Genomic DNA, 24,353 nt, shown 5'->3' with positions numbered 1-24,353 from the left:
GCGTAATAAGCAAAAACCAGGGGCCAGTGGGCAATTACAGCAGCACTAGGTCGACATGTAGCCTGCTCCCAGTTCCCTCCAGCGTGACTAAGCACACATACAATGGAAGGGGGGGAGAGAGGCTACAAGCCCCACCCAAGTTGGCTGATATAGGTGCATGGCCTCACAGGTGTAACCCTAATGCTGCCTGGAAAATGTTCAAGGCGCATTAACATATGGAGTTTACACACCTCCACGTATAAATTTACAAACAACAACAAAAAACGTGGTCTCAAATGGCTGGAGGTGCTCAACCCCAAATGCAGTTGTGCATATATACTGGGGGAGCAGATCCTGCCCTTGTAGTCCGTTGCTAGGGGCGATCCCCAGCATAAAAATGCATACAATGGAGGATGCCTGCAGTGGACTACAAGTGCCACAATAGAATCCTACACCAGATAAACGGTGTGGATGTGTAACAATTAGAATACAATACAGAAATGTAGGTGCACTACTGTGGTAGATGTATACAATGACATTGGCTAATCCCTCAACACTGATGTTAAAATTGAGACATTCGCCAGTGTATCCTTATATTAAGGACACACCAGAGCCCGCACACCAACGCCAAGGTTTCTCAGATGGCACGGGACCTAACGCTAACCTACCTGTGCGTAATAAGCAAAAACCAGGGGCCAGTGGGCAATTACAGCAGCACTAGCAACGGACTACAAGGGCAGGATCTGCTCCCCCAGTATATATGCACAACTGCATTTGGGGTTGAGCACCTCCAGCCATTTGAGACCACGTTTTTTGTTGTTGTTTGTAAATTTATACGTGGAGGTGTGTAAACTCCATATGTTAATGCACCTTGAACATTTTCCAGGCAGCATTAGGGTTGCACCTGTGAGGTCATGCACCTATATCAGCCAACTTGGGTGGGGCTTGTAGCCTCTCTCCCACCTTCCATTGTATGTGTGCTTAGTCACGCTGGAGGAAACTGGGAGCAGGCTACATGTCGACCTAGTGCTGCTGTAATTGCCCACTGGCCCCTGGTTTTTGCTTATTACGCACAGGTAGGTTAGCGTTAGGTCCCATGCCATCTGAGAAACCTTGGCGTTGGTGTGCGGGCTCTGGTGTGTTCTTAATATAAGGATACACTAGCGAATGTCTCAATTTTAACATCAGTGTTGAGGGATTAGCCAATGTCATTGTATACATCTACCACAGTAGTGCACCTACATTTCTGTATTGTATTCTAATTGTTACACATCCACACCGTTTATCTGGTGTAGGATTCTATTGTGGCACTTGTAGTCCACTGCAGGCAACCTGTATTGTATGCATTTATATGCTGGGGATCGCCCCTAGCAACGGACTACAAGGGCAGGATCTGCTCCCCCAGTATATATGCACAACTGCATTTGGGGTTGAGCACCTCCAGCCATTTGAGACCACGTTTTTTGTTGTTGTCAAGTGGCACAGGAAGTGACATCGTGTTCCAGACGTGGCCACCAATAGTGTCGGGAGATTAAAAGAAGGGTTTTACATACTCCAGGATGGCCAGCCAATAAGGAAAAATGACCCTAGTTTAAAACTTTGCATCTCAATCTGACTGGTACAAAGTTTTACCAGGAGGCCGCTGTAGGAGATCGGCTGGAGCTGCAGAAATCAGGAGGGATAATATGTCTTGGAGTAGGATCCAAACCCACAACGTCAGAAGATCTGGAGAAGGCATCAGCTCTGATATTCTTATTAGCTGGACAGAAATGAATGAAAAAATAAAATCGGGAGAAGAACAAAGACCACCTTGCCTGACGAGGGTTCAAACGTTGGGCAGACTGAAGGTACAGGAGATTCTTGTGATCAGAATAAATACTGATCGGATGAGGAGATCCTTCCAACAAATGTTGCCACTCCTCTAAGACGAGTTTTATAGCAAGCAGTTCACGATCTCCAATGGAGTAGTTTCTCTCCGCTGGCGAGAAGGCTTTAGAAAAGAAACCACAGGTCACAGTTTTACCCTTGGCACATTTCTGGGTAAGAATGGCACCTGCTCCAACGGAGGAAGCATCAACCTCCAAGGCAAAAGGTGTCTGACCCCCACAGCATGATATGCAGTTGCTGCCCTCCGCTCCCCCGCTAATAGAGTTTTCATTCATTGGCAGCCAGGGGAGGGAGAAGATGAAGATTAATATGCGCAGCTTGGGGGGGGCAGTATATATATATAAATATGCGCAGCGGGGGTCAGTATATGAGCAGCGGGGGTCAGTATAGATATATAATAGCGCTGGGGGGGGCAGTACATTTATTCAAGCGCAGCGGCCACTAAGTTTAATGTAGCGCAGCAGGGGGAAAGATATACAGAAACGCTGGAGGGCCAGATATATACCCCCCCCCCCCAGCGATTCTATACATCTTTGCCCACCGCAGCGCTTCTATATTAAAACCCTGCCAGGAGGGCTTCTGGTGGGGAATTTAAAAATGAAAGTTTACAGTACATTGCAGGGGATCGGAACATGCCGCCCGCTCCCCTGCTTAATAACTATTGATCGGATCTCAGAAGTGAGACCCGGTGCGATCAATCCCTCAGCCCCTGTACTATTACCCCCAACATGGAACAGACTCTGTTCCATGATGGGGGTAGTAGTACAAGCACTAATGTAGTCAGAATTTGCAGAGACTTTTTTCTGTCGCACAGAATACATTTTGTGCAACAGAAAAAAAAACCTGCGATAGAAAGAAAGGGAAATTGGGCGACAGATTAGTAAATCACAAGGAAAAAAAAAGACGAGTACACTGAAATAAAAAAACGTAACCGACACTCCAGTCTTTGTAAATGAGGGCCAATATATCCAAGAAAAGGAAGACTGGATTTCTCAAAAAGGCATTTCTCCAGTTTGGCATAGTGGTGATTCCTCCGGAGGCATCGTAGGACCAGACGCACGTGAGTACAATGCTCCTCCAAGTTGGAAGAATAAATCAGTATGTCATCAAGATAAACAACTACACAGGTATAGAGAAGGTCGCGGAAGATATCATAGAAGAATTCCTGGAAAACAGCTGGAGCATTGCAAAGACCAAAAGGCATCACGAGATATTGAAAATGTCCATCTCGGGTGTTGAAAGCCGTTTTCCATTCGTCTCCCTCTCGAATTCGAATCAGATTGTAGGCACCACATAAATCCAGTTTGGAGAAGACTTTGGCCCCCTGAAGATGATCAAAAAGTTCTAAGATCAAAGGAAAAGGATAACGATTCTTGACCGTGATCTTGTTGAGGCCTCTGTATACATGGACGGAGAGAACCATCCTTCTTGCTCACAAAGAAAAACCCCGCTCCGGCCGGTGAAGAGGATTTCCGGATAAATCCTTTTTGGAGGTTCTCTTGGATGTATTCTTGCATGGCCTGAGTCTCCGGGACTGACAAAAGAATAGATTCTACCCCGAGGTGACATAGTCCCAGGCAGTAAATCAATTGGGCAGTCATAAGGACGATGTGGAGGCAAAGTCTCGGCCTGTCTTTCGCAAAAGACATCAGAAAATTCATGATAAGGGGCAGGCAGACTAGGCATGGGAGGAATGGTAGAAAGAATTTTAGGCTGGACCGACTCTAGACAATGATTTTGGCAGCATTGTCCCCAGCGAGTGACCTCTCCAGATTTAAAGTCAAGCTGCGGTCAATGGTGTTGGAGCCAAGGAAGACTGAGATGTATCTGGGAAGTACAATGTGGTAGCACAAAGAATTCAATACTCTCCTTATGCAAGACTCCCACCTGCAAAAGAAGAGACTCCGTGCGATATAGCACTCTACAGTCAAGATTTTGTCCAGTGACTGAAGAGATGAATAGATGCTTGACAAGGCAATATTCATGCACGAGAGAGGCATCAATGAAGTTGCCAGCAGAACCAGAGTCCAAAAATGCTGTAGCGAAGAAAGACGTCTGAGCAGACGTGTGTGCACCGTCTCTTCAAATGGGAAGAGACGGTGCACACACCCAAGGAGGTCTCTCCTACATATCCTGGGTGCGGATGTTTTCCCGGACATTGAGGACGGGAAGGACAGTCTTTGAGAAAGTGCTCCGGTCAGGCACAGTATAGACACAAATTCTTGCAGCGACATCGGGATCTTTCCTCCTGGGTGAGGCGAGTATTGTCCACTGGTGTAGCCTTTTCAGTAAGTCCACTTTCATTTTGGAGCTCCTCCTGTCTTTCGGAAAAACGCACATCAATTCGTGCGGCCAAATGGATCTGCTCACACAGGTTAGCTGGAGAATCTCGTGCAGCAAGAGCATCCTTTATTCTACTAGATAGTCCATTTTTAAATATAGCACACAAGGCCTCGTCGTTCCATGCCAATTCTGAAGCAAGGATGCAAAACTGGACTGCATAGTCTCCCACGGAGGAAGTGCCTTACCTTAGGTTAAGAAGAGCCGACTCGGCAGAGGAGGCACGTGTTGGTTCTTAAAAAATGCTGTGGAATTCAGCCAGTAAGGCCGTGAGGGTAGAGGTAATTGGATCGCTACAATCCCAGAGCGGAGTAGCCCAGGCCAGGGCATTTCCAGACAAGAGGCTGATCACGAAGACCACCCTAGCACGCTCCTAAGGAAACCGCCATCCGCCATGAGCTCCAGGTGCAAGGAGCACTGCGTCACAAAGCCCCTACACTGCTTAGGATCTCCGTCAAACTTCGTCGGAAGGGGAAGACGAAGCTTTGATGCTGAAGGAACTGCAGGGAAAGGTGGTGACTGCTGCTGCATAGACAGAAGTAGCTGCGCCATGGCGGACAGTCTATTTAATTGCTGCGCCTGATGGGCCAACTGTTGCAACTGACGGACCACTTTGGAGGAGAGATCCGAATCCTCAGGCAGAGGTAGCTCAGCGGGATCCATGGCCGGATCTTACTGTAAGACTCACCGCAGATGGCAGGTACCCAGGGAGCAGTAGATCCGTAATACCATGGTAGTCTGGAGCGGGTGAAGTAGTAGATCCGCTGGACCTGTATGGCAGATGACACAGGCCGTGCCAGGGAGTGGAGTCTGAGGTGCCGCTGGTTCTCATCAGAGCCCGCCGCAAAGTGGGTTGGACTTGCTGCGGCTACCCCTGGCACGACTCGACCACACAGGCGGCTGAGGTGAAGCGTGGCACCGAAGGAATAAGCAGGACGTAGTCAGACCGGCACAGGAGCGTAGGGTAGCAGAAGGTCAATAGGCTGGCGGCTAGAAACACGGTCGGGTCACAGAATACAAAGGTCTGGTACACGGCAAGGAAACACTAAGACTGCTTTCTCTAAGGCACAAGGCAAACAAAGATCCGGCAAGGGTACTAGGAAGGAGCAAAAACTTATAACAATGGTGCAGGTGTGAATACTAATTACGGGCGCACTGGCCCTTTAAATTTCAAAGCTCCAGTGCGCTCGCTAAGAGGAGGGGGCACGCGCGTCGGAGCTGAGGGACACGGGCTGGGGACGGAGGTGAGTGACGGGCTGGGACTCGCATGCGGGCGGGTCCCGCGATGCGAATCTCAGCCACGCCGGGAGCCGACATACGGGGAAAGATGCTGTTCATTACAGTAACAACCCAAATAATCCAAACATACAAAGAAACCAAAACAAATAAGATCAGAAATTAAGTTGTTTGTAATAATGTGAAATGACACAGGGAAAAAGTATAGAACACACTTATTGATATTTATTTAATACTTTGTACAAAAGCCTTTGTTGGTAATGACAACTTCAATATGCCTCCTGTATTGACAAACTAGTTGCATACATTGCTCTGGTGGGATTTTGGCCCATTCTTCCACACAAATTGTGATGACTGATTCTGCCAGAACCCGTAGGGTTAATGCTTTGTAGCCTGTTGTTTATTTTGGTTTTTGTGACTACACTTCTGTGCTACTGGGTGTGGTTCAGCTTGCTGAACCTATTAGGATCCTCCTGCTAGCAGCTCAGGGATATTTAAGGAAGCCTCTTTCATTCATGCCTCGTCTGTGAAAGTTCTTATACTGTAGTTATCATTCTCTGTATCTTATTGTCTTATCTGGTTCTCTGATCTTTTGGCTCCTCTCTAGACTTCTCTTTATCTCTCCATTATTGTACTCCATTATCTCCTGGCTTAGACTTGGACTGTCTAACCTCACTTTACTGTGTGTTTGTTTAGTTTTATTTCTGTTAGTTTTGTGTGCATCCAGCTGTTCCCCGACATTCCACTGTATTGCATTTTATTATTTTGACTTTTTGACTGTCCCTCACTTATTTAGGAAGGGACCGTCTTCGTGGTTGTGGACCTGTTATTTAGGATAGGTATGCAAGTAGGCAGGGACAGAGGGAGTGGGCAATATCAGGGCTGCACTCTATCCCTGCCCAACGTGACACAAATAGTCTTCAAATCTTGAAGGTTCCATAAGCCTCTACTATGAATCATGATCTTCAGTTCTTTCCATAGCTTTTAATGGGATATAAGTCAGGTGATTGGCTGGGCAATTCTAGCAGCTTTATATTCTTCCTTTTTAACCATTTGAGGGTTTCTTTGGCTGTGTCTTTGGAATCATTGTCTTTCTGAAATGTCCACCCTTATTTCATCTTCATCATCCTGGTAGATGGCAGCAGATTTTTTGTCAAGAATGTCTCGGTAAATTTGCCAATTCATCCTTCCTTCAATTAAGTGAAGTTTTCCAGTACCATTTGATAAAAAGCAGCCCGCACCATGATGTTCCCACCTCCAAACTTCACTGTTGGCAAGGTCTTTTAAGGATGATGCAGTGCCATTTATTCACCAGACATGGGTTGTATTATGGCACCAAACAGTTCCATTTAGCTCTCATCTGACCACACTATAGTCTCCCAGTACTTCACTGGCTTTTTCAAATGTTGTGCAGCAAACCTTAAAAAAAAATCAACATGTTTTTTTAGTAAGGAACTCTTGCGTGGTGAGCGTGCATACAGGTTATGACAGCAGCGTGCATTACTTTACTGTTTTCTTAGAGACAACAGTACCTGCTTATTCCAGGTCTTTTTTTTTTTTTTTTTATTAACAATTTTTATTATTTTCCAAGGAAAGTAAACAAGGAAATATACAGCCAAAGGCAATATAATAACACACATAATCCCACTCCCCTTGTCTCGCCTTACATTACATTAGGTCTATAACCTCTTCGATACCGAAAATTCGGGTAACTTCATCTATTGTAGGCAAGTCTGTTAGTTTACCCATGCGAGCCATTCCTGTTTTATATATAACAGTTAAACAAGTAAATAAAACCAACAATAAACATCAATAATCTACATACTTGCTCATACTGATCTCTGAACTCAGAAAATATATACCTTTTCCTTTGTCCAATTAGAAGTGTAGGCATCGACCCTGAGTATTCCATTAGATTAATCAACTGCTAGAGCACCTAAGGTGCCCTTAAGAGCTTCCAATGCATACCACTCTGTCATTTTATACTTATTCATCAGACGCCGTCTGTCCTCTTCAGACATTAATTTGGATATAACCACTCTCCACTTTTTGAAAAATGTCTTAGTGCCTCTATCTGGGTCCCTGAGCGTCTCCCTAGACTCCATGTCCATCAGGTGCAAAAATGTGGACGTCACCTCCTGTATCCCTGGAATCGTTGCTGCCAACCAGTGTCTTAATAAGCATTTGACTCCAACTAGCAGCAGCAAATGAATATCTTTGGCCGCTAAAGTAGACCCTTCACCTGACGCAGTGACCATAGGAATATAATGAAATATGTAATGTATAGGTTCTAAGTTTATTTCTCTTTCCCACACCTTAAAGATCAGTTCTTGAACAGATTTCCAGTAATCTTTTACCTGTCCACAAAGCCAGAGACAGTGCATCAGGTCAGCCTTATTCAATTGACACTTTGGACAAGCTGTCAAATAATGAGGCGGCACCTCCCAGTGTGAAAAGTTAAAAGCGTACGTTGCTTTATGTAGAATTTTAAAATGCATCTCCCTCCAATCTTCGCTCACCGCTGCCCCCCGCACATGTCTCAGGCCCTGCCTCAGCTTCTCAGTTACCTCATCCTGCCCCAAAACCGGGGTCCAATGATCAAACAATTTAGACGCATATGTGAATGAGTCCCTGTCCCGAATAGTTCTATACAGGTGAGACAAAGCACGGCAGGATGTGGCCTGGCCCAATAGTTCAGTAAAGTGTGTTTCTTCTGGCAAATTGTCAAACTGTTGGGCCCTAGACCTACAAAACGATTTTATCTGATAGAACTGGAGGGCCTGTGATGCTGGGAAGTTGTATTTGTCTCTCAAGTCATTCCAGGAATATAACGTTCCCCCCGGAGAAGTCAGCAAGTCTCCTACTGTGCGTATTCCTCCCTCCCTCCATCCGTCATATAGTTTATTTTCAGAACCCAATGAAAAGAAGGGGGAGTGCCATAAGGACATTATGGGTGAAATACTGAAGGGCAGATGATATAGCTTCCGGACCGCCTTCCACGCAGCGATGGTATCCCGCAAGAGAGCACTTCGTTTTACTTCTATGGGTAATTCAGAGTATTTCGCATGTAGCAAAGCAGTGAGATCCCATGGAGCAGCCAGCTGCTTGTCCAGCGACAGGTTAGAGAAGTAGGAGCAGTCCAGTGCCCAATCCCTCACATGTCGAAGGAGAGCCGCAAGATTATATGTTCTAACACAGGGCATGTTCAAACCCCCCAAATGTTTACCCAATTGTAGCTTTTTATATGCTATTCTAGGGCGCTTCCCCTTCCACAAAAACCCAACAATCCATGACTGAAGAAGACGGACATCCGTATGCTTGAGCAGAAGGGGAATCGTCTGCAAGGGGTACAACAATTTTCCAAAGCACATCATCTTCACTAAGTGTGCCCTTCCCACCAACGACAGGGGTAGTGTATGCCATCTGACTAGGTCATTTTTAATTTTAGTAAATATTGGGAGATAGTTTAATTTATACAGGTCAGCAGTAGTCTTCCCTATTTTGATCCCTAGATATGTTATCTGCGACTTCGCCACTGTCACACCAAGTTGAGAAACGCAGGGAGTCGCCTGCGATCCCAGAAAGAGCAGTTGACACTTAGACGAATTAACCCTAAAACCCGAGAATGAACCAAAATGGCTCAATTCCTGCATGACTACTCCTACATGCGATACTGGATCATCTAGATATACTAACATATCATCCGCAAAGCAAGTTATTTTTAATTCATGTGAGCCCACCTTTATTCCCCTGAATCCCCTTGATTGTATAAGAGCACGCGCCAGAGGTTCCAAAGCCATGTCAAAAAGGAGAGGAGACAAAGGACACCCCTGACGCGTCCCCTTCTGCAATGTGATAGGCTGTGACAAGAAACCTGGCGTATACACCCGCGCCAGGGGAGCTCTATATATGGTGTCAATGTACCTACGGAAGGTTCCCCTGATTCCAAATCCGTCCAGAACATCCCCCAACCACTCCCAGCTTATGTTATCGAAAGCTTTCTCAGCATCGATTGCCAACAGTGCCGGGGGTGTCCTGGAGTGGTCAAGTCTGCTGGCTATATCCTGAGCTGCTATGACCGCCCGTAATTCCAGGTCTTTTTGAAGTGTACTTGGCTCTTGGACAACTCTTCTGATTATTCTTTTCACTCTATTTCAGAAATCTTGCAAAGAGTACCTGGTGGGGTAAAAGTTATGGTAAAATTATTGACTTTCCACTTTTGTATTATGACCCCAACAGTGCTAACTGGAACATTCAGGTGCTTAGAAATCCGCCTGTAAGCAATGCCATTGTTATGCTTTGCAACAATTAGGTTGCAAAGGTCTCGACACGGCTCTTTACTTTTGCCCATCATAAGATGTGTCTTGTGTGACACCAGTGAGCCTTATTGTAGCCCATCAGTTGGGACTTAACCAGCTGATGTTTTGCACTGAAGATCACATGGACAATGGCATGAAGAGTTCATCATGAGGGAGCATCTCACTGTTCCTACTTCCAGGATTATGGTGTGGGGTGGCATAATGTATGGTAGCTGGACCCCTCTAGTCTTCATTTCAGGTACCTTAACAGCTTGGTGTTAATTTATTTGGCCAAAGAACCAGTGGAAGGGCCCTTTCTCCGAAGTGTCCCAGGAGACTTTTTATTAACACGATACACCAGGCTGCACGCTATTGAGAGTAGCATGTGTGTCCTAAACATGCTACTGTGGCCTTTCCTGTTTTTTGGACTTGTCTCCCATTTCGAATGTCTGGGGCCTCATTGGTTGGCAATTGCAAAGAGAGCTGCTAGCAATTGATCTAGATGTCTTGTGTACCCAAGTGAATTCAGCATGGCAAACATTCGTTGTTGATAACATGCCAGGTGCACGTATTTCTGCTCTTGTTGCGCATAGTTGATACTGAATAAATTTACATATTTAGAATTGTTGTTTGCATTTGCAAATCATTAACATGTCTATAAATCTTGTGATTTCCATTTTTCCATTACTTTTCCTTCTTGGTGCAATTTCAATGTCGAGGAGTGTACATATTTTCCTTGCCATTATTAGTGGCACCCCAAGCTGAATCTGCATCGTCAGAAGCTTAAAGGGGTATTCCAGGAATTTTTTCTATTTGACTATGCTACAGGCTGTAAAGTTAGTGTAGTTCATAATATAGTGTCTGTACCTGTGTGTGACGGTTTTCTCACAATTCTTCTGCGATTTTCACCCCACTGTTTATTTTTACCAGTATACAAAATGACTGTTGTCTCTGATTTTTCCCAGCTTGCAATGTGGCTGAGACCTGACTCACTAGTCAGCTGATGACAGGAAGCCTGTCTGCTTCAATGGGTGGATGGATCAATCTGCAACTAATGCAACAGCTGTAGGCACCCTGATTGAAAACCACAGGTCTTTTGTTTCAATGGGTGGGATGGCTGGTGTGTGGGAGGGAGGAAAATGGATTTGTGGGATTTGGAGTCAAAAAAGAAAAGTCCAACAGGAAATACAAGTTCACAAAAAGCTAGCCACAGTGTTATGGTATTCTCAGGACATAGCCATTTAGCCCCAAGACAAGCGCATATCCTTCCTAAGCATGTCCTTTACTGCCTGCCAGGTACGTACTAAAATCACTGTTTGGTGGAGAACCCCTTTAAGCCGCTGTTGCCCTCGATTAATACAGGGGAATTCTATTTTACATTTTGCCTTTCCACTCTGGCTCAAATAGGGAGCATAACCCATGTGCTCTACTCGGACATACAGGTAATACTCGAAAAATTTCAGTAATGCAACTTAAAAGGTGAAACTAATATATGAAAGAGAATCATTACATGCAAAGCAAGATAGTTTAAGCCGTGATTTGTCATAATTGTGATGATTATGGTTACAGCTCATGAAAACCCCAAAGCCCCCCCCCCCCCCCCAATTACTGCGATTTGGGAAGCCATGTCATCTGCTGGTGTGGGTCCACTGTGCTTCATTAAGTCCAGGGTCGACTCATCCATCTACCAGGAGATTTTGGAGCACTTCATGCTTCCTTCCACAGACGAGTTGCATTACTGAAATAAATGAACTTTTGCACGATATTCAAATTTTTCGAGTTTCACCTGTATATGGTGGGGCTGTCCTAATGGGACACAATTTTAATGACCTCCCTCTGCTTTAATGCGAATTGACCTTTAAAAAGAAACCAGTATGTGGTGCCAGATCTGTTGTATTACATAATGGGTTGGGTTTCTCAGAGATGTCCATTGTTTTGATGATGGTGCATGACACAGATGTGAGCTTAGTCTAAGGGTATGATATTCAAATCTAGACCAGTATATGGAGGGTCTGCTCCAATTTAAATCCTATAGACTCCCTTTAGGGAATCCAAAAATACCCTTGTTTTACCGGTATATTCCCTAAAGGGAGTCTACAGGATTGAAATAGTCTAAGGCTATGTGCACACATAGAATTTTGGCCTCCATTTTCATCAGTGTTTTTACCAAAACAAGGAGTGGGTCAAAAACACAGAAAAAATACTGACAAAAAAAAAAACTGTGTGCAAACACCCCAAGGCTCTTTTCACACTAAATTAAATCTTAATGTTTAAATGAATTCAGCAGGAAATGCTCCTAAAAAGTGTGCATACGTTTAGTCCAATTGATGCCATAAAGTGTCATCCTCACTATAAACAACACCCATTGCAAAAATTGTATACATTTTTAACATGCATGGCCCTGTATGGAATGGCGAAGCAGACTGTGCTATTCCATAGAGCAAATCAACACAAACCCTGATGTGTACTTCTTGAATGAAAGCCAACATGGCACTTTTTTGGCCTCAGCCGGGCAATGTATATGTTTTCCACATGGGTTAGTAGGCTTTCTGGTGCACAGGTAAAATGTAACTGCTTTTGAAGAATAAGCCTAAGGGTCCTTTTAGACAGGCCAATGGCTGCCTGACATAGTGCTGATCTAATAGATTGGCACTTGTTTAGTATGGCACAACTATTGTGTAGGCAAGGATCGCTGGATTCTGTTATATCATAGCAGCACACCCTCTGTTTACATGGAGAGATGTGCAGCAGTGATTTTTTTAAATTGCACAATCCCATTGATCAGCCAATGAATGAGCGATTGCTTGATCACTGGGTGTTTTACACAGGGAAAAAATTGACTAAATATATATATATATATATATATATATATATATATATATATATATATATATATATATATGTGGTAGGCTAATGATTAGCCGTATTTGTGGAAGGGGCAGCTTGGCCCCATAAATACAGCCCTCGTGGCTATGGCTAGCTGACGTTCTCGGTTGGTCGTCTACGTCATCAGTCGGTGTCCAGCTTCTATCCCCCCGGACCAGCGTCTCGTGAGCTAAACAGTTCAAGCGCTTCTACATTGCGGCCGTCTATACAAGTAAGATCTGGGCTTCGGGGGTGGGGGGTCTCGGCCCGACGGTGCTGAGAGGTTCATGTTGCAATATACCTTGTTCCCGCGAGTCCCCTCAGTTCTGCCGGTGAGCGGAGTGGTGGCGGCGCTTCCCCGGCTTCAGCGCCGCGGTACCGCTGCTTCCCGGTAGCGATGCCGGCGTCTGTGTTGGGACGTGCGCACGCTCCGCCGGCGGCAGGTCGCAGAGGGAGCTTCCGGCACAGCGTGTCTCGAGCTCGGCACAGCGGTCTCTGCCTGTCATACGCCGGTGTCACTATAGGTGGTTACTGGGCAGCGCACAGGGCCGCAGGGCCGAACCCATAGGGCTAGGGGAGCAGAGGTAACGGCACGCACGGGCTTCGGCGGGGTTAAAATATCGGCGCATGGCACATTCACATGTTGATGGGAGGTTGCTACGGGCGTCAGGGCAACCAGGCTTATCTTCCCCATACTTTCGGTACGTTACACGTACATGTCACACACGGTTGCTATGGGTTACTACAAAAAACAAACAAAAAAACTAGTAAGAACAAGGTTTTTTTTCGCATATAGCCTAGTCAAAGGTCAGGCATGAATTTAAGTGGACACGGTTTTGTCCTGTACGGTCATTTACATGTTGGCATACCCACATCTTGGTCTTGTTTATGTTTGCAGGTACATGTTCAGCATTTCCACTTATATTCTCTGCGATGATCAAGTCATTTTGGTGCGTGTTCATGTTTATCTTCACTCCCCTTCTTTTTTACAGCAATTAGTAATACAGTTGTCCATTTCAGGTACTTGAACACACTCACCCCGTTCATTCTACATCTAAGCTACGGTCTCCCAGCAGCACAAGTGGTCAAGTTGGCTCTTCAGTTAACCCCTTGCTTAGAAAACCAGCACACACAGTAGTTGGACAACTAGCCTGCTTATAGCATCACAAGGTGTGCGCTTGCTACATAGCTGTACGCCGCATAGGTGCGGATCGCATATACTAACGTATTTTTCATGTATGTAGGCTCATTCAGCAACGGTTGTACAGTGCTCATCGCTCATCTTCTTGTCTCAACAAGTTACTTTCCACGCTACAGTAGTTAGGTGGGTACACTTCATTAGGGGGAGGACCCAGTATGTCTTTTAGTCACATACTTATGGTAACTATCTGTTACTAAATGGTGGATCACCGGTGCACATACTGGTTCTGCTCAAGTTCTGGAAGTACTGCCGCTAAATCGGGTAGGTCATATAAAAAATAAAAATAAAAAGTGGTATAGGGTCGGTGCGCACAGGTGTTTTAACAGGGGGTCAACCCACGGTTGTTGCATAGGTACGGATAGCATGCAGGCAGCACGGGTTTAGAGCATCTTGTCACAGGGGGGCACGGTCGGCCCACGCATGGCATGGTTTGGGGGCTGTATGTACGGGTGTCTGACATGCCAAACACAGGTCACGCATACTAGTACGATACTTACGCTAAATCCTATCAAGTCTATAGGCACATTGGTTACGCTAGTCCTATCACATCTATAGGCACGTTGGTTACGCTTATTCTGTCACTTCTATAGGTACGTTGTGGATGCTTAAGTCCTATCACGTCTATAGGCACGGTGGTTACGCTAGTCCTATCAAGGCTATAGGCACCTTGGTTACGCTTATTCTGTCACGTCATACGTAGGTAGCTGATGCTCAAGTCCTATCACGTCTATAGGCACGTTGATTACGCTATTCCTATTACGTCTATAGGCACGTTGGTTACGCTAGTCTTATCACGTCTGTGGGCACGTCGGTTACGCTTATTTTATCATGGCTATAGGTACATCGGTTTGGAAGTCCTCTTTCGTCTATAGGTGCGCTATTCAACGCTCACTTTCTGGAGCTGTACCGCAGGTCGGACGATGCTGGTCTTATTACCTGGACACGGCTCTCGCTCGGTACAGTTTCTGTCACACTCATTGTCAACGTAACGTTCCCACTTGGCAAACAACACGATCAATCATGCTACGATTAACGGCTACGTTTCGCCCATCCCTGTCACGACTACAGGCACGCGGGATACACACGACTTAGTGGCCACCTTCAAACGTATGACTCACATTCGTGGTCTTGTCACTACTACGGGGTCACAGCTTGTAACGCTCACCCTACAGTCATCAGTCTGTTATACGAGCCCGTCCTCACGAGGCACATGCAGTACACGCTAATCCCCTTATTAGGCAGTAGCACGAGTCGCCACAGACCGCATCAGGATAGCAGGTCCTCGTGCATACGTCCGCTCGTGTCACCTAAGGGGGTACCTCGCACCTAAGCAGGTATGAAGGGCTTTCGCCACGGTTCTCATAGGCACTTCACAGGCTCGGGCAGCAACTTGTGCTTAGCTCACCCATAACCGGGCACCTGTAGTTCTCCCGCACGGGTGCACTATACGTGGGTATGGCTTGCAACTCAACTGCCGCCGTTATGACTAGTTTCACTTTGTTTGCTTCCACAGTCAGCATGTCCCATATCTCGGATATAGAAGAAACCCCATCTCAACCAGACAAGGCAGATCAGCAGTCCGATCACGAAAGCATTCCATCCCTTAGAGCATGGACTATCCCGAAACTAACAGCGGAACTCCAGAGAAGGCATATTGCTTATCCCGCCACTGCAAGGAAGGCCGAACTGTTCCGCCTCTTGTCGGCAGATGGAACAGGCCCCAGTCACGAAATAGCTCCTCCGGACACTATTCAGACTTCTTTGTCACAGTTACAGGTGATGTTGAATACGGTGACCTCATCCATCAATAGGATAGAATCCAGACTAGAAGCAGTGGAGAGTAGGAATGTCACCACACCAGCCTCTCAGGATATTCCTATCCCCAGTACTTCTCTAACTAATGTACCAGGTGGGTTAAGGGGGTTTCATGAACGTAGCCCCATCTCACTTCGTTCCCAGCAACATCAAAAAAGAGATTCTGGAGGGTAGATTGCAAACTTACCCTCCCGGAGTTCGTGTTGGCATTTAGTCTCTTCCGGGATATCATATGTTCCGCCAGTCCCAACCGCAGGGAAGAACTTGATTTATATATATATATAAGGTGGTGGACCTTGGCTACAAGTATGGGGGCTCTGCCTTCTATGAATATCACCGGTCATACGCAGCGAAGGCGGCGGCGTTAGTTCAATATGGCCACGTCACCAACTGGGCCGAAGTAGATACAGAGCTCTTCTGCCGTCATTTTGCGGGTCTCAGAGCCCCTGCTTGTAGCCAATGCCACGCCATGACCCACACCACCTATTGGTGCGGTGAAACAAGTCTAGCTCCTCAGGTGACGCAACCGAGGTACAGCTATACCCAGCGGCCACCTCGGCCCCTAAGGCAGCGCCAGCTTTAGATAAACTAGGACATCCCATTAGATATTTAGGTCGCTCACAGATCTGTAATAACTTTCATTTTACTTCATGTCCCCATAACCAATGCAGACTCCTGCATCTATGTTCGATTTGCTTTAGAGCCCACCCAAAGGTGTCTTGTCCACAGAAAGGGGCTATGGCATGACTAAGCAGGGTACGCACGGGGCCACTTCAGGATTATCTACATGGGCATCTGGACGCAGACTGGGTCCAGTATTTGGTGAATGGATTTATTGAGGGTTTTCATACAGGATTAGTGTCACTTCCCCAATCTAGTTTTGAATGTAAAAACTTAATGTCAGCCGTCAGAGATCCAGATACAGTCACCACCCTGTTGCAGACAGAGTTGATGAAGGGGTTTCTCATCGGCCCTCTGTCCTCCCTGCCTTTCGCCGCTTGGAGAATTAATCCAGTTGGCGTAGTGCGGGGGAAATTCTCCAATAAAAGCAGATTAATCTACGACCTCTCCGCGCCTCATTCTTGTCAGATACCTAGCACTAATTCGTTAATACCATCCGAAGAGTTCTCTATGAGGTACTCCTCCATAGATGAGGTGATAGAGGTCATCATCCATCTAGGCAAAGGCTCCCTTTTGTCAAAAGCGGACATAACGGATGCCTATAAACTACTACCCATTAAGCCTAGCTTATGGCAGTGGCATGGTATTAAATGGGACGGACTATACTATTTTGCCAACAAACTGACATTTGGGTCCAAGAGTAGTCCGTGGATCTTCGATCAGTTCGCCAGGGCCCTCCACTAGATATTGCTCAACAGGGGGCGTTGTAATTGTGTAATACACTACCTCGACGACTTCTTGTTGATCGAACATCCCACTTCTACACCCCAGGATTTGGATACGCTACGTTCCATCTTCTTCAACTTGGATATTCCATTAGCACCCAGCAAGGTGGAGGGCCCTGGCACACGGATCACTTTCTTAGGGCTGCAATTGGACACAGAAGCGATGCAGGCCAGCCTCCCTCCTGATAAACTTCAGAGGATTAGGGCAGCCATTCACAGGGGCGTAGTGTCACAGGTTACCACCAAAGTAGAGCTTCAGTCCCTGCTCGGCATGCTCCACTTTGCCGTTAGAATCATACCGCAGGGAAGGTCCTTCGTCTCTAGGTTGCTACAGCTACTAACTACAGCACAAGAGCAAGATAGTACGGTGCGTCTAGACAGAGAAGCCCTAGCTGACCTAGCGATGTGGGATAAATTTCTATCACAATGGAACGGCATTTCCCTGTTCACTCCTAAAGCTTTGCGGCAGTCCCCATGCGTCATTGGTTGTCAGACACATGGCCGGAGCAGGCATACAGTCTGCCCGGGTTCAGGCGGGTCTCGTCTCTATTCGAGATATACCCAGTGGTGGCAGCCGCGCAAGTTTGGGGTAACGAATGGGCTAATTCCACGGTCATCTCTTTCTCAGACAACGCTGCGGTGGTGGACATTTTAAACAGTGGCAGGTCTAGTTCTAAAGAGATCATGTCTTTTGTCAGATGCTTTATTTGGTTATGCTTGATCCATCACTTTAGGTTTATAGGTGAGCATATTGATGGTTGCAGGAATGTCGCAGCAGATACGTTGTCTCGTGGTAACACGGTTCGTTTCTTCGAAGGTATGCCCAGATGCCGACACCATAGCCACCCCAGTGCCTCATCTCAGGTCATTGATGATGGACTGATACGACACATAACCTCTGCTCAAGCCCTCGTGGCGCAATCACTCTCCGCCAACACCCTTAGGGTATACAACACAGCACGGAGGTTGTTCGGTAAATTCCAGTTACAACATCCTCAAGAAGGAATTGGGGATGTTAAATACCTATTGGCATTCGTTGCCTTTTGCCATCTAGAGCTCAGATATCTCATAACGCAATCAAGCTGTATCTTTCAGGGATCCAGCACTTTAGGTCACTACAGTTTCCAGATAGACCCTCTGTCTTATCTTCTCATCCAGTCCGCGCTATCCTCAAAGGGGTTAGCAAGCTCCAGACTGCCCTTGGCCCTTAGCGGCAACCGCTCTCAGGACAGCTCTTTAGGTCACTGTTACAGTCGCCGGATTACCTTTTGGGCGGGATATTAGTCTAATGGTTAAAACGGCTATGTATATGGCATATTACGGGTTCCTCAGGCCAGGGGAGTTCTGCAGAACAAACTCCTCTCCCACCTACCTGCACAAGGCTCAGCTTACCTGGTGTGATAACTGCTATGTCCTCTCACTACATTCCTCCAAGACACTCTCTCACGGTCAGGTAGACTTGGTGAAATACTACCCCACGGATAACGCATGGTGCCCAGTGATAGTCATTCATTGCTGAGCAAGCACCAGACTCCCCATTATTCTCAATGGCAGGTAACCCCATGTCTACCGCTGTTTTCATGTATCACGTTCGAGTACTGTTAACTGGTCTCGGCATTGACCCCAGCTCCATCACAGGCCATTCCTTCAGAATAGGAGCTGCCTCAGCGGCATCTAAAAATAATACACCAGTGCATATTATTAAAAGAATGGGCAGGTGGAAGTCTGCCTGTTATTCGCGATACATACCAAACCCGAATGCTGAGACGATGTTAGCATTTAAGCTGTTGGTTCTGTAAGTGGCGCTCCTCCGAATAAATACTCTCTGCATTTAACCTAATGTTGTCTTTGCCCTCTTTTAGGCATATCTGTCGCAGCAGTTATGGCACAACTCAGACTGCTTAGCTCAGGTTAGGTAGCATACAGGTTCATTCTGATAGTTGGCCTGACCACAAGTGGTAGGCTAATGATAAGCCGTATTTGTGGGAGGGGCAGCTTGGCCCCATAAATACAGCCCTCGTGGCTATGGCTAGCTGATGTTCTCGGTTGGTCGTCCCTCCCACCTTACCCCTTTTTTCATATATTTCACTATCAGGGTATGCCCTCTTTTAGGCATATCTGTCGCAGCAGTTATGGCACAACTCAGACTGCTTAGCTCAGGTAAGGTAGCATACAGGTTCGTTCTGATAGTTGGCCTGACCACAAATATATTAATATATTGATAATCTCCAAGTGTACATGTTCCTTAAAGGGGTTGCCTGTTTGAGGCCACTAGAGGTCATCAGAAAAGCCAGAAGCAGCTGAAACGAGAAAGTTACACAATTTGGGTAACTTCCGTTGACTGTAATGAGAGTTGACCAAGTGGCATAGCACCGCGAGCTATGATGTTTACATCATTTCGGGTGTTAGGTACACAGCGTTGCTTGCGGGGCTATGCCATTTGTTCAACTCTCATTAAAGTAAATGGGAGCTTCACAAATTGTGCAACTTCCCCGCTTTGTCTGCTTCTGGCCTTTCCAACCACCTATAGTGGCCGCAAACAGGCTGGAGGTGGCCTAAAAAAGCAAAAAAATTAGATGTGAAAACCCCTTTAAGAACCCCTTCATGTGATCTACCATGTTATCTGCCTATAAATTTACATATTTTAAGAAGAATTTATTGGAAACATATTTCTGTAATATGTTACCCTACTGGAAAAATGAAAGCACAGTTCTCCAGGTATGCTCTACATTTTCAACGCTTTCATCATTCAATATCCTCAATACACTGACTCTTTAATGATGACCATCTTCATATACAGTACTCGGATGAATGTATCAATTTCCTTTATCTAAACTTTTCAAAGAGAAGCCATTAAAAAGTGGGATGATATTAAATAGACGTTCTGAATACTCGAGAGCCGTACAGATGATTGCCTGGGTCCCAGCAGTCGGACCCCCAGTGATCAGACACTGTCCTATTCTTCAGATGGGAGATACATTTTACTACATGGGACTACTCCTTTAACCAGAACTGTTTAGGTGTTTCAGGTAGAGAGGTATAAATCATTGTGGCATGGATTTATCATTCTTAATACGGCACTCTTGTTTTATTACCGCTTAGATACTTTGTGTTTTTATTGTTTGCTTTTTATTTAAATGTATACAATATTGATATTCTGTAATGAAGCTTACAAAAAAAAGTCACTTTATTAAAGAAAACTAAACTTTTTACTCCAGCTCAGGTAATATAGCAGCTATTACTTGGTAACAAAAGTTTACTTGAAAGAAATTACAACATAAGCAAACTGATCTACCTGATTCATTTTACATCTCACAATCCATTCACCAGGTAGTAAAAGGCTTAAAATATATATATATATATATATATATATATATATATTTTTTTTTTACAGAAACTGCACCACCCTTATCCATAGGCTGTGCCTGGTATTGCAGCTGAGATACTTTTACTGGAATCTAGCTGGCTTCAGTACCGGCAGGCCATGGACAAATGTGATCTCATACAACACCTTAAATATATGACTCGATTTCCACGTTTGTGATAAGTAAGAACTCAGTTTGCCTGATGCGTATCAATGGTAAATGTATCACGATTTAAATGACTATATAGTGGATTAATCACTATTCATCAAGAAAAACATATGTCTCACCATATATGAAGATATTAAGTATACATTTTATTTACAAAATTAAAGGGTGAATCTACCCACACTTAAAGGGGGAGTCCATCCAAAATAGAAATGGCATAGTGTCAGAGATGTTCAATGATTAAAGCTTATGAATCATTCCTGGGCTTTATGGGTGCTCCAGCGGCACAAGCTATACAGATGCCATACTGTGATCCACTGACAACACACTTTGGTATGTCAGACTTTTTGCATTGTGAGTGATGTTCCCCTTTTTTAAGCAGTTATCAGGACTTTAATACATCTGAACATTTTGAAGCAGCTGTGCCTGTTACTGCAGCTCGGTTCTGCTAACTTGAAATGTCACAGCTGCAGTACCAGGCACAGCCACTACAAAATGTATGGCACTGTGCCTAGTAAACAATGAAGAGGCCACAGCACTAGCCAGAGCGCCATAGCTCTTTTATCATCTGATCGGTAATAATGTACTGCCAGGAGTCTATTCTAAGCCCAGGCCATCGATATAAGTCCTGTAAAACCCCTTTAAATATGTTAATTCCTACTGAATCCAGTTAAAGCTTTTCCAAGAATAATGCTACATATTTCCTTTGGATCATTGTCACATGGTTGACCTTTGCCCTGCCTCATCTAGTTTCAGGTTCCTTTTCCGGGCTTCACTGTTTAATTCCACATCAGACTTTTCTTTGCTGTATTCGGCCGTGCTAGCATCATCCGCAGTACTTCCAAATGGGTGTTGGTCTTTCTCAACGTGCTCTGGTGGTCTCTTCCAGCCTGGTCGTGTGGTTATCCATACAATTAATCCACCAAAAACTGCAATCAGAAGCCCCAAAGTGTTCACAAAGATTCCATGTGGTGGTAAACTACTGTACGGTGGATTTTTCCTTAAAACAAAGAACAGTGGATTTGATTACTTGAAGTGTAAAAGAAAACAAAGAAGGTTTAAAAAAATGGTATGCTTTTGTTAGATTTTCCCTAAAGATCAGTGATGCTTTGGTTTTTCACTTTTGTTATTAAGCCCATGAGAACCCACTCTATGGAGCACAGTTATTTCTCACTATTTCAGGGGGCGGGACCAGAGTTTTGCTGTTTGTCAGTAGTACATACAGGCACTTACTTTCCCTTACTTGTCTGGCCAATTACAGCGTAGTGTTGACTCTTTAGGTGCTGCAAACCCAGGAAACAACCAGGAGAATGAGGTAATCAAGTATTAAAAAGAACTTTATTCCATTACAGACCAATAATATGTTTCAGGGGTCTCCTAAAGAGAGTATTTTTTTTCTGTTTTCTGATCTATTGTTCTACTGCAGACCGGGAGTGCCATGTTCTGCCACTTTACATTTAATCAGCATTCCAGGATACATTGTACCCTATTACTAGGGTTTTATGCATACAGTAGAATCTCCCAATAGCAGACACTCACAGGGAATAAAAAAAAAAGTGTCCGCTATTGAGAGATGTCCCTTATTGGGAAAAAAAGGCTCAAAATCTTTCTAAATGAATGAACACAGTACTGTACTCACTCCAGAGTGTAATTACCTATAAAACATAAATAATATTACAGTAGAATCTCCCAGTGCCATTTAATCACCCCCTTATCCCTCCCCTGTATCATTTCATCTCCCTTAATACCCTGTGCCACCTTATTCCCCATGTGCCAAATTATCCCTCCTTACCCCCTGTAACACATAATTTCCCCTTGATCCCCCTTCCCCATGCCATTTCATTCCCCCTGTATTACCCTCTGTGTAAATTCATCACCCCCTCTTTATAATGTGGCACAGGGGGATAACGGGGAACATAATGGCACAGGGGGTGGTAAAGAGGGGGGTGATGAATTTGCACAGAGGGTAATAAAGGGGGAATGAAATAGCACAGGGGGTATAAAGAGGAAATGATGTGGCACAATGGGTAATAAAGGGGGGGGGGATGATTTGGCATAAGGGAAATAAAGTGGCATGGAAGGAGGGGGGTAAATGAAGTGGCCGGCGGACGTACCAAATCAGGAGCCCACTGTTTAAACAGCAGTTTTCTGCTTCTGTGCTGGGGCTTCTGCAGGGTTGTGCAGTGGGGGTCTGGGCCCCTTACTGGGGTATTGGCTGTACTCCCTGATGGCGGTCCTGTGTACAAGGTAGGGCCGGCATATAAGCCTGGTTGTCCCTTATTGGGAGTGTTTTGTCCACTATTCTCCCCTATTCTGAGTGTTTTGTCCCCTATTAGGTGTGTCCACATCCGCTATTGGGAGTGTCCCCTATTTGGAGGATGCAAACACATTAAGTCTTATGAGACTGTGATGGGGAATTAAAAACTGTCCCCTATTGGGAGGTGTCCAATAAGGGAGATTTTACTGTATACTATATGCTCCAGATGAGCCATATACACCCCCCTGATATCGTATCCTTCTATTGGGTAATGCATTAGGCACCCCCCTGTGGTCTTTGTCTTTTTTCTTTGCTACTATGCCATGACATAGTGCAGGTCAATGTGCACTGGACTGAACAGGCTACATTGTGCTGGGGGATGATTTACACTACACTACCATAGAAAGCATGTGGAAGGAGAAGAGTTTACTGATTAATAGGCACAAGTATTTGTGTGTGGGGTGCATAGCAGGGTAGATGTTCTAACCCAAGGGACAGATGTTATTAACCCCTTCTTGTCGTGACACCAGGGCGTGGTTTAGCCTTAACCACCCAAAGGTAATACCACTGGTCCTGGGCTAGGCTTGGGGGCAAAGAAGACACTGACGCCAAGTTACGGACAAAAGGTAGCTTTACTGAGGGTAGACAGGTGATACAGTCTATGCAGTACAGCCAGAATCCCAAGGAGGTGACCAGTGACACAGGGGGACCTTGCGGGCTTGCTGGGACTTGCAGTAGGTAGTGACACTTTAGTGCAGGCCACTGTGACTAGACTATTGACTTGACTGATGACTGACTTGTGACTGACAAGACGATGACTTTAGCTTACTTAAACTGACTTGTGGCTGCAGGACTTTAGGCTTGAGGCCTCCAATGCTCCGGACACAGACACTGAGACAACTGCACTGGACCTCAGCAGGAACAGCAATGAGCTAAGAGAGATTGCAGCCCCTCCCCTGGGGGGCTGTGCAAGGAGCCCATAGGTCACTTGGGAGGTCACCTGGTCACTAGTGCCTCCTGGGTAACAATCACATGGTAACAGCTATTGAAGTAACAGTACATTTTATTATACAACTTATGTACATAGGGGATAACACATAATGGGGGCCTTGGGGACATGGAGAGACTCTGCCTGACAGAGAAGGAGAAGTACGGGGACACACCATCCCATACTGGGCCACCACATATTTACATAAGGGAAAGCTGTCCAGAACTTTATGGGTAGTCAGAGATAAGAAGGATGTTTTGATTTACCACTCAAGGACAGTTTGGATCCTCTGGAGAAGGCAGACAAGTGCCCAGTTTACATTCACACAGTTTAGACTAGTCTCTCTATTATTCCAGAAGAACTAAGCCTAACAACAGGCAGTAGACAGCAGAATGAAGACAAGCAAGAAACCTAGTCTAGTGGCCAAAACTTTTGAGCTTTTATTCTGGGGTAATAAGTCATTTTTGGTACTCATGTCTGAAGTCTCCATACACATAAAAGAAGACAATTTGGGAATAGTTGACTATCATATGTGTTTGAGGACCTTTTAG

At 45.4% G+C, this 24,353-nt stretch overlaps 1 protein-coding gene across 1 annotated transcript in view; it reads right to left on the bottom strand.

Moving 5' to 3' along the window:
* Nucleotides 1–20,397: 20,397 nt before the first annotated feature.
* The window catches only part of LOC130283966 (plasma membrane ascorbate-dependent reductase CYBRD1), a 35,191-nt gene continuing 31,235 nt past the window's right edge, over nt 20,398–24,353 (bottom strand). Inside the window, exon 4 of the mRNA XM_056533779.1 lies at nt 20,398–21,557. Within this exon, the coding sequence (XP_056389754.1) occupies nt 21,275–21,557 (283 nt within the window). The 3' untranslated portion in view covers nt 20,398–21,274. The remainder of the gene's footprint in view (nt 21,558–24,353) is intronic.

Source organism: Hyla sarda, chromosome 8 (genome assembly GCF_029499605.1).
Source record: "Hyla sarda isolate aHylSar1 chromosome 8, aHylSar1.hap1, whole genome shotgun sequence".
NCBI classification, from domain to species: domain Eukaryota; kingdom Metazoa; phylum Chordata; class Amphibia; order Anura; family Hylidae; genus Hyla; species Hyla sarda.
This window is presented reverse-complemented; position numbering and strand designations above follow the sequence as displayed.